Raw genomic sequence first — 11,561 nt, forward strand, 5'->3', positions numbered from 1 at the left:
AACAGTAAATGTATTTTAATTATTAAATTTATAAATTGATTTAATAATTATTAGTTGAAGTGTATTTTGGTGTTATATATTTAAAAACGAATAAATTATAAATGTTAGTTTAGTGTAAAATATTATCTGGAAAAATACATTTATTTTATTTTATTAGTTTAATGATTTTAAAAGATTTAGTTTTGATTAATATGTATACAGTATAAAATTATAATATATTTAGTACAATCTTGCAACAAATTCAAATATCTGTATTCGAATTAAAAAGTTCGTAAATTATATATTTTCAACACAAAATGAAAAACAAGAAAAAAAGGGGGCAATGAGTAATAGCTCAAATGACATAGACTTCCCATACTCAATTAAGAGGTTGCGGGTTTGAGTGTCCTGTCTTTTCAAATTTATGCCTAGCTCAAATAACATAATCTCCCCATACTCATCTAAGAGTTTGCGGGTTCGAGTCTTCATATCTTTGGTAAAAAAAAAAAAAAAAAAGGAAAAAAAGGGGTGAAAACTGAAAAGTGAATGGATGGCTGAGCTTAGAATCCACAGGTCAATATTTGAAGAACGTAAATAGAAGAGGGGGGAAATGAGACAGTGGTCAGAGGGACACAAACGCAAGGAACAAAGATTCATCATCACCTTCACTGCAAATGGCGACACCTCAGGAATCATCCAAATCCGACGTACCACTCCCTTCGCCTGGCACAAGTGGCTCCCTTCCCGCTTTCAATGAAACGACGCCGTTCGTCGACTACGTTGTTGGCCAAGCCCAGCTCTACCATGCCGCTCTCAACGACGCCATCGATTCTGCCATCGACGCTTCAAACTCTCGTTTCTCTCAAATCCGCTCAACTTCTTCCGCTCATTTTCAACAAACCTTGGTGAAAAAATATCTCCTCCACCCCCCTCTTTCGTTGGTTTACCAGATTATTTTATTTTCTTTGAAATTCAGGGGAAGATAGTGCATGACAGTGAAACAGTGGGAAGTTTATTTTGTCACAACCGAATTCGATTTCACATGACACCTTCTGTTGAAATTGTTAGTATTATTATTATGGGTGAAACCATAGGAATGCTCCAATTGAAAGCAATCCTATTCAGGATTTGAGATCTTATAGGAGGCATAACTTTCCGAACACTGGTTTTTGCATACCGTGATAACCCTAGAGCACTGATTAAGGGAAATGAGTATCTGCCACTTCAACCGATCAAGTGTTGGTGTTGTGTTAGTTTGCTCGTTCGTTTAGTGTAGTTAGCTCTTCTGACAATGTGATGAATTTTTGTAGTTTTGTAAATAATTGAACATTTGAACTAGGTCAAAGATTTGTCTTAGTTTTATTCTGATGAAACTGATATCTTTTTGAATTTCTGTTGAATGTGGATTGTAGCTTGCTTTGGATGATGTCAAGGCCCAGTACAATGCTTATGAGGATCTTATGTTTGGAAAGATTAAAGGTTTGGAATTTTAGTTATGCACTGAGATTAGGCTTTTTTTGGTTTCCATTATGATAAGTTTCTAAATTTTACGCTTTTATTTGTTAATCTTCCATTGCAGAGGGTGTTCTTGTTGCTGCTTCACATCCACTGATTACATGTGGGACCACTGCTGTCTTGGGAGTTTTGGCGTTTAAAAGTAAGATTCTGTGCTTGTTTTCATGAATGTGGTCTATTTTAGAGATTAGTTTTTTTGTACAAGCACTGGCGTTAACACCTCATCGCCTATTTCATTTTCATACTTTAGAAGTTAAATTACAAAAATACTAAATGGTATGAACAACAATTCACAATATGAGATAGAAATTGACAAAAGGAATTGCTTATTTTGCGTTTTGGCTTGTTTCTATGTTTGCACTGGCAGCAGTGTTTCTCTCTCACAACTTTGTATATGATCCTTTATTGGTTGATTATAACCTGATTTATGACACAGGCCTGAAATGGTTTTTGTAACTAATATTGCTGCTGATGTACTTATATTAAGATATTACTGTTAATTTTTAAAACCACAATCTTTTTCTTCTGGAATGGCGAGATGATCCTCCAATTCATTACCAACAATCAGTGTGTTGGTTGGCTGTTGCGGTTGAGAAACTGGAAGTTTCTTCAACCCTTATTTGCTTTGAGGATATGGTGGAGTAGCAAAGGTGGCCTTGAGAAGAGGCATGGGGAGGAAATAGTGTAACACCTTGGTGTCAAGAGTAATCAAGAATGAGCGAAATAGTAGAAGGGCATACTGAAAGAAATAGGAGATGGAATGACAACAGTGTGCTATCACCCAATTTCCCAATGTGTTTTTCTATTATTTACGAAAAGAAAAAGTAATGAAGAAAAATAAAAATGGCAGACATTCCAGAGCCTGCTTTCTTTCTTCCTCACCATCCAAAATGCCTAACCTCATTCTCAAAACCCTCCGCATATGCTAACTCTCCTCTCTCTCCTCTAACTGAATCCTCCTCAATTCTCACTCCCATAATAGAATTGCCAGACTGCAACTATGTTATATATAGCCACTGGTCCCACCTCACTCTTTTTCTCTTCTCATGGATATTTAAAGTATGCCATGGAAATCAGTAATGTGTTAAATTGTAATGGGATGTCAATGCAAATTTATCTTTCGCTATTAGTGCATAGAAGTTGATCTCTTCATTTCAATTTTTAAATGTTTTATTTGATATTTTATTCATCATATAGCATGTAATGTATACCTATATATATAAAGAAAATTGGAGTACATGGTTTGGTCTCTTTGGTCTCCCACTCATATGCTTTGGTCTCTCTTATTTGGTCTTTTTCTTAAGAAGAAACAATTATTTCTTCTAGGATTTGATCTCAAGACCATTGGTTACGAGACTAAAGAACTTACCATCTTTAGTAATTTCACATTAATTTTTTTTAAACCATAACATAACTAAAAAAGGTGGATTAATCCACTAGTGGTCATAATATAAGTTATACAGTTTATTGGTTTAAAATTATGGCCGACACATAAATCTTTGTTTCTTTGTTGAAGGATTAAGTTGTTGGTGTTATATGTATATCAGTTTCACTGCTGCATGTTTTTTTGGAGGCAATGCTATTGAATTTGTTCTATATTACTCAAAATGTTAGTCGATTAGGGGGAGTAATATTGTCTTAAAATTTGTTTGCCTTGTAGGGCCTCGACGATTCTTGTATTACAACACTTTGCGTCTTTTTGTCAGTGAAGAGGTGAGTATTGATCTAATTATAATTGATGAAGAGGAAAAAAGTTGTAGGATTTTGAGTTCAATTTATATTTAATTATATACATGTAACCACAAGGATATTAACCGTTTTTTCTGCATATCTTATATTCTTTGTTAGAATCTTGTAAATACAAGATCAAATTTGTTGTCTTGTGATATGGAATCAAGGACATAATACTACCATTCTAAGCACAAAAGTGGAGTAGAGGGGATTGAGGAAAATAGTTCAATTGGAATTTCCTTTATTTAAGTTTATTTAGGTAAAATAGTAGAGAATTAGAAATTCAATATAAAATGCACAGCCTTAGAATATCACTATTAAAAGCAATCTCTTAGTTGAAATGTGCTTCAAACATTTATTGACTAGCCACCAACTATTTTATAAAACATTATGTTGGAATTGTGAAGTTCATGAAATGTTTCATAACAATTAGCTGAATTAATGTTTTGGTGCTTGTTTGTGTATCCAGGCTTTGATTTCCAGAGCTAGTGCTCAATTGAAAGAATTGCGCCAATCAATTGATCTTCTAAAGGCTGAAGGAGAAAAGTTGGAGGTAAAAATGCTTCATATCAGTTCTAATCGAGTAACTTTAAGCATCTTTTGCATTACATGTTTGTGATATCTTGTGCTTCTATGCGTATTAGATCTTTTTGGCTTCCTTTGTAATGTTTCTAACTCTGCCCCTGCCTCTGAAAGACTAAAACATGTTGAGCTAAGGCTAGCATTCGAAAGGGCAAATGGTTAAATAGAGCATTAAAGAATATTGGGGATCAATATTTGTAACCAACTCTCTTGAGTTGGCATGGGAAATGAGGTGGCTAGATCTATATAAGATGTGAGAGAGTGCTGAAGGGGGGTATCTCAGAAAATTGGAAAATAGAAATTTGGCTAGGAGAGTGCTAGGACCTGTTTGGTTTGTATTTACGTTTTTTGTTTTGATTTTCAATGTGAGGATTTTCTCGAGACACAGTAAACACAGGAACAAAATAGAAAACTGGATTTTATGGGCTCGTGTACTTTGTGATTTCATGTTTGTTTTTAAGATTTTGCAAAGGAAAAAGTGAAAATAAGAGATGAAAATAGAAATTAGGATTTTTCTTGTTTTCTATTTTTTCTTCATTGAATTATGAGAACAGAAAACATTGAAAATGAAGATAAACAACAAAAACCAAATAGGCTCTTATTCTCTGTTCACTTTTCTCTTCACAAAATATTGAAAATAAAACATTAAAAATGAAAACAGAAAAAGTTTTCTCAAACCAAACAAGTCTCTCAAAATCTTAACAAGGCCACTCATGTTTTTTCTTTAATTTGTCAATATATACAAAGGGGAGTAGATCTGTAAGACAAAGGTATTGATCAATTCGTAGCAGTATTATTCAGGGGGAATTTGGAGCATATGGTAAGATAAGGCTAGAGGACATGTGTCGGTTATACATCTTGTTTTTATCATTGCTGCCTATGATATCATCATAGAGGATGTCTTCGTGTTCTTGGGAGTTTGGTCAAGAAACACGTTCCAATTCTTTGTGACTTTTCTACCTTGTGTAAAATGCTTCAATATTTTTTGTTTGATTGGTCAGTGTCTTGGAGTTCTTATATTCCAGAACTAAGTTACTTATTCATTCTCATATTCCGTGTGCTTGTGTCTGGACTAAAGTTCTTTCAGGATTGTTTACCAGTAAGTATTGTCTACAACACTTTAATCCCTTTGTGACTTTGCGCAAAAGTCAGCTTTAGGTATTCATGAGTAGGAAGGATAATAAAATTCATGGCATAATCTTTTTAGTGACTGCTATTTAGGTATTCATGGTATTTTGTTATGTTGTTTTCAGAAAAGGGCATTACACGCAGAAGAGGAATTCTTACGTGGAAGGACAAAATTGAGGTTGGTGACTTATAGATGAGTAGATGTAACATTCGTTTTGTAATTTATATGCCTATATCTTTTACTTACACACTTCATATTTTTATATTAGACACGCAGGAAAGCAAATCCGAAATGTGATTCAGTCTGCATATAAAATTGAAAGACGGGTAGGAGGTATGGTATAATATTATACTTAATTTGGGAAAGAATATTAGGAAAGAAGATCTAACAATTATGGTGATATGAGTGTATGTGCCTTTGATGATTTCGCATGATTTTGGTGCATTAGGTTTGAAAGATCTTCTTGGAGAACTTCCTAGAAGAGATGCATCTCACTTTAGGTCACAGGTAATTATTCTATTGGCTATAATCTCATCTCAGCATTTCTTGTGCCCGGAGTAATCCATCAAATGACATTGAACAAATCTAGATCCTATTTTTCTTTATCATGCATAATTTGGAAAAGTTGTAGATAGTGATTGGATACACCTCTTTGATAGAAAAATAAAAACTAAAAGTTAGATACCAAGTCCTCAGTAATTTGGGGACGGAATGAAGTTTTGTTGTATTCTCGAGGATATATGCTATATTTAAGAGGTGAAGGACAATATTGATTATGGAGGCTAGAACTATGGTTTAGAATTTTGGGAGACTGAGCCTTTCCAATGTTCAGGAACTACTTTGTGCTAATTTTATCAAGGCTCGAGTTCATGAGCATGTTGATCCAACTATCTACAACTGTAACCATTTATAAAGGGAAAGTGTAACTCTTCGTACAACAGACAACACTAGGTGAAATAGAGTCAGAGAGATGGGAATTGGATATGTAATATTATGCTTGAATGGAGTTGTTTGAGATGGATAGATTCCGTCCAATTCCATTGAAACCTTTTGCGGTGTCAAAGGTGAAAGACCATTTTATCCAAATAATGGAGTGGAGTGAAATTCCACTCGTTTTGCCCTATTCCGCTCCCTTAAATCACATGCTACTTTGCTTTCATTACTTTCCATCAATCCAAACGTGCACTATAGGCCTCTGGTTTAACCTGATGGGTCGAGCCCAATTATCTTGCAAGAAAATTTGAGATTAGTACAAACTAATTTAATGGTTTAGCTTAAAAACAGAGACATTCAGACCTAGATATCAACATACGATTGCATATTCATATAGTTGGGAAAAGGAATGACAATTAAGGTGGCAAAACCCCTAACGGTTGGCATCACCACATCCAGAATTTTAGTGAGGATGGCATCATGCTCCTTGATTCCCTCTTACATGTCGATAGTAGTGAGCATGACGATAGGTTTCAATTTGTGGTATTCATTTAGATGGACATGGACTTGTGTAATCTAGTAATGGCATTGTGTAATCTAGTAATGGCATTTCTTCATTTGTCCTAATTATAACCAATTTCACTCAAGGTGAGCTCACTACAGCATTGTCCAAGTCCAAGACCCATACTTTGACTTTTGGCTAATACTACATTGGCATCATTGTGACCCTTCACGGGCTTCGAAAAGGAGCTTTTGGTTGTGTTTCTTATAATTTATTATTAGCATTGCATGGACTTCCACTTGATAAAAAATTCAGACAAACAAGTTTATGGAATAAGATTAGATGTTTGGCATCTATTTGGTATAAAATTCATTATCTTTTTAGAGGTCATTCCTTGTCAGACATTGTGAGATACTAGAAAGCTAGATATCTCTTCTCTTCTTTTGATTTAAAAGATTCTTAGTTAATGCAAAATGCTGAACTTTCTTTCTCTGGCTTACAGGTTTCCAAACTTGCTTCTGAGGCAAAGCAAGAAAAGAAGTCCTTGACAAAAGAGATCTCGAAAATTAGCAACTATGGCATCTCGGTGTAAAACCCTTCTTTCTAAATTATTTTGTTGAACTTCAATCTGAGTTTTCTGAGAATGACCATCATATCCGTGATCTTTCTAGCTTTTATTAGGAATAATATAATCCTCCAACCATGTTTGATGTGTATGAGAATGAGACCATCAATGTTTTTTTCTTTTATTTTTTATTTATTTGTTTGGTTCCAATATCTTATTTCCGAAGTTCACAAGTGGGGGAAGGCCTCATGCCCAAAGTTAGAAGGGATTGCTGTTAACTTGCTATAGGAAAATTTGTCTCCGAAGTGAAACGCATTCAGGCTTGTATACATATGAGAAAGCATAATGCAGATTGATGTGTAATCTTGAACACACTCAAACTTGTCAAACTTTCTGGTCAAGTGAATGTGAATTACCTTAAATACGGTTTCATTAAGATATAGATATTGCAATATTTAAATTTTACATTGCCAGGCTTTAATTGAGATGCTGGAAACTTAAACCAGTACACTGTGGTCTGTTGTCTCAGCCAGCTACATTGCGATATAATTAATGAACCCAAGAATGGGAAGTTTACTCTTAATCGTTAGTTCAATGCTGCTATTCTCAATTTCGTTCTTATTTTGGGTAGTTTTATGTAGTGCCCTATGTTCAATGAGGTATATTTTATTAACTTTGTTCTTGTAGCTTTACTTTTACACAATAATTAATTATCATATTCGTTAATATAGTTTGATGTTTGATCATTGTAAGTTGTGTGATTAGAAGTTTACAAGTTACAACAGATCAAGTCCTATTTTACCAAGTGAAATCTGTTATAAACCGAATCAAGGAGCAATATAATGATATGTGGTGGGTATGTTTATTTGAGGTTTGAATATGTTTATCTTCCTTAAATAGTCTTTTTCTTTTTTTGGTCATACACCCCTAACACACACATCCTTCCCTCCCCGTGAATTTCATATTCATATAACCAGGTCCTAGTCATAGTTAGGATTTGAACTCTGATTCACTCTAGCAATAGCAAGGCATACACAACTGCCACTAGACCAAGCCTTGCAGTGCAAATATTTAAGTTTTACAACAGGTTTCAGTTTTTGCGATTCAAATGATCTTGTTATGGGTTCTAGGCCGTCCCAAATCCATAACATTGACTCATTGACCATTGAGTTTGGGCAAAGGGGTGCAGTAATTAGGTACGGGCAAGGCATACCTCAAAAATCCTGAGAGAATTATCAACAAAATAAGCATATATTCTAAAATGTAGTATGATTAAGCAATGGATATGAATGGGCTTGTGAAATTAGGATACCCATTTAGACACACATTTAAAATTCCAATGGTTACCAAAAGAATGATGTTCGGGGTACTTGCCAATAGAAAATTAGAAACACAGCCAGTCAGCCACAAACTAGATCAATATATAGTCATGTCACCAGTTCAACACAACTATATCTTCTTTCTCTATTTAGCATTAATCATTAGGCACATCCCTAGAAAAGCAAAACAGCTTCATAGACCCCTCCCCCTTTTTTTTCTCCCCATTTTCCTTTTAGTAACTTTAGGTTTCATTCAAAACTTATTAGCATTTAGACCTTCTTGTTCCTTGACATTGCCATCTAGACCAAACAAAGGATTTTTTTAGGTATTTTCTAATTTGATAAGTAAAGGACGTTCATCGCGGATTGGAGCTTTTTTTAAGGGTTTGCTACTGGCTAATGAGTTTCCATACATAAAGTGAAAATCAAACTCCCAACAATTGTTTAAGGAGACGAATGAATTAATCGCTTGACCAGCTCAAATTAGTTTCAAACAAAGGAATTTTAACTAGACTCTATGTGTTGTACATCAGTAACAACTACACTGAAAAAACCTCGTTACTACAATGTTTGTCACTAGTTGAACTACTGTCAGCCAAACCTCATCACAATTAATCGTCAACACCATCATAGGTTATTTGGATAAATTATTTTCCGAACTAGACACCCAAGAGGGGGAAAAAAAGGAAAAATATTAGGATACCAATATTTTTTTTTATCAATATTAGCTAATATTTTGGATTAATATTTTACTTTTATGCTATTAAGATTTAGGATTTAGGATTTTCAATTTAGTATAAAAATATTTTTATTAGACAAAAATGATAAGTATTGTTAGTTATATAGCATTGCTCAATAAATAAAACTAGAAAGTCATTGAAGGCTTTAAAGATATCTAAGTTATTTTTATCTAATAAAGTCTTATATTTTCAAAATATTTTTTATAATTTTCTGAGAAGAATATGTAGTACTTACTACAGTTTTTATTTTTAATAAAAAATGTTATTGTACTAAAATGCATGTCAATAAAAATAATATGTTTTAAGGATATTATCAATATAATTTTTGTTTAGAAAAAAATATTGAATAATATATCCTATTTTTGTACTCAACGTTTACATTTTTTTAATTTTATTTTTGGGTTTGATTTCAATTTTACCCGAACACTTCAATATATTTTAATTATACCATTGAGACAATATTTGACGTAACAATTCTATACTGATGTGTCATTGAAGATTGACTGAGTGTTGTTATGTGTTGGTAGCATATCAACACAAATTATCACATCAGTATTTCTGTAAAATAAAAACCTATTAAATATTTTATTTTTGTGAAAATTAAAAAAGAATAGTAGAAATAAGTTGCATTTGCTAACTACGTAGTGGTTTAAAAATTATTAGTACTTAGAATTTCTTAGTTTTTTATGTTGTGTAAAATCATGCTATACCACCACCGTCAACCAATTATGTTTAAAAATTTAAATGACCATTTAAATATTGTGTGAGAAATTTGCTTGTAATGATTAATGTGAGAATAAATAAGCTTTTAGTATCAATATATTCAAACTAAATCTAAATATTACAAATTAACAGATACGCTGACACAATTAAAAATTATAAAATTCGCAAATAAATTAAAAAAGTAATCAAATCAACTACTGCTTAATAATTCTATTAGAAACATTCTAATAATATATATTAGACTTGAATGGTACATAAAAGGTTCTGGGATTATTCTAATGCTCTAAAAAAAAAAACAAAATCTACTTAATATAAAAAGAAGAAATTAAAAGTGTACATCTATAATTATTTTAAATGACCTTATGGAGCACATGCATGATGCATTTGTTTAATTGGTGCTCTTTAGATATGATATATATGAAATTCAATTATAATATCATGAAACCAATTATGAAAAGGAGAATCTTCTGAACAAAAAAAGAAAAAAAAAAGAGAATCTAAGTGGCCAGCCTAAACGGTACACACCCAGTGTAAGTGTGTCAGAATCTCAATGTTGCAACTTAGAAGCACATCAGAGTTGACCGAGTCGTATCTGCTTACTTAAAAGGTGAGTAACAAGTAACAACAACCACATTATTATTAAAAATTATATATGTTAATTTCTTTTTTCTAATTAACAAAGTTGAGTTAGTCAGTTAGTTATGACACATATTATAGTTCACAGGTGGATTTGTTGGCTTTGATGCACAATGCACTTTTAAGTTGCGTTTGTTTACATAGACAGAACATTGAGACAAGGATGTTAAGACATAAAATTGTGTTTGGCAGAGGAGATATAGACAAAGACAATGTATCCAGAGACATTAAGTGTATTTTGTGTCCATCCCAGGAAAGACACAGAGACACTAACAAGAGACACAATTTGTTTTTTATTTTTTCTTTCATTATTCTTGTTAATTTCGTAATTATATTTTTTATTGTTATATTTTTCATTTCAAATTTTTTGAATGAAAAAAATGTGAATAAATTAAATTTTCATAATTTGTTCTAATTTATCACTAAATAGAATACAAAAACACAAAATTTTGTATCTCTATCCATTAGTATCTTATCCTATCCTGTTCTCAGTGTCTTGTTCTATGCTATTCTTAAAAACAAACGCAACCTTAGATTCCACTCCACATTGTGGATCTTCCTTTAAGCAATCAACAATACTACTTAATTACGTTCTCACGCTTTCTGCGTTAGCCTGTTTCAATAAAACCTAGTAAATATTTATGAGCAATTAATACAATGACCCGTATAATTAATAAAAGCAAGCAAAACTTAAGGGATTGGTAATCCTTTTTAAAAGATAGAATGAATAATAACAAGGATGCTGGAAAAATTAAGATGAAACTCACTAGAAAAGGTTAACAATATGTAAAAGGTTCTTAATTTAATTAATTTGATGTGTGTTAATAATCTTGCGGTTACACATGAATTTACTAATTAGGTGATGTGTGTTAATTCATGCATTTATGATTTGTGATTTATCACGTACTAGAACGTCATGGTGAGAATACTAGTCCCAAACTAATTCTTTATGCTTATTAAAGGAATATTGATAAAACGAAACCGCAACGACAAACAAATCTATAAGAAATTAAAAAAAGGAAATATGGGAAGAGAGGAAAAAGTGCAAGAGACCAAGAGTAGTAGAGCCAAACTAAAACAAAGTAATTAAAATCCATGACCGAAACATAATTCTCATCATCACTGTCAGGGACATCTGGTGATACTTTGCTAAGAAAGAAGAGTTGGAGCCATAAAAAAATTGCAGGCTAAAAATTAATTCGTCATG

General features: G+C 32.6%; 1 protein-coding gene across 1 annotated transcript; it reads left to right on the forward strand.

The window, feature by feature from the left end:
* On the forward strand, positions 523-7,376 carry LOC107605294. Its single transcript, XM_016307131.2, has 9 exons — positions 523-884; positions 1,392-1,458; positions 1,559-1,636; positions 3,155-3,207; positions 3,695-3,778; positions 5,061-5,113; positions 5,205-5,269; positions 5,385-5,443; positions 6,874-7,376. Exons 1-9 carry the CDS (start codon positions 654-656, stop codon positions 6,961-6,963), a joined length of 780 nt encoding a protein of 259 aa, XP_016162617.1. The 5' UTR covers positions 523-653; the 3' UTR covers positions 6,964-7,376.

The sequence above is a fragment of the Arachis ipaensis genome, chromosome B06, assembly GCF_000816755.2.
Source record: "Arachis ipaensis cultivar K30076 chromosome B06, Araip1.1, whole genome shotgun sequence".
Taxonomy (NCBI): Eukaryota; Viridiplantae; Streptophyta; class Magnoliopsida; order Fabales; family Fabaceae; genus Arachis; species Arachis ipaensis.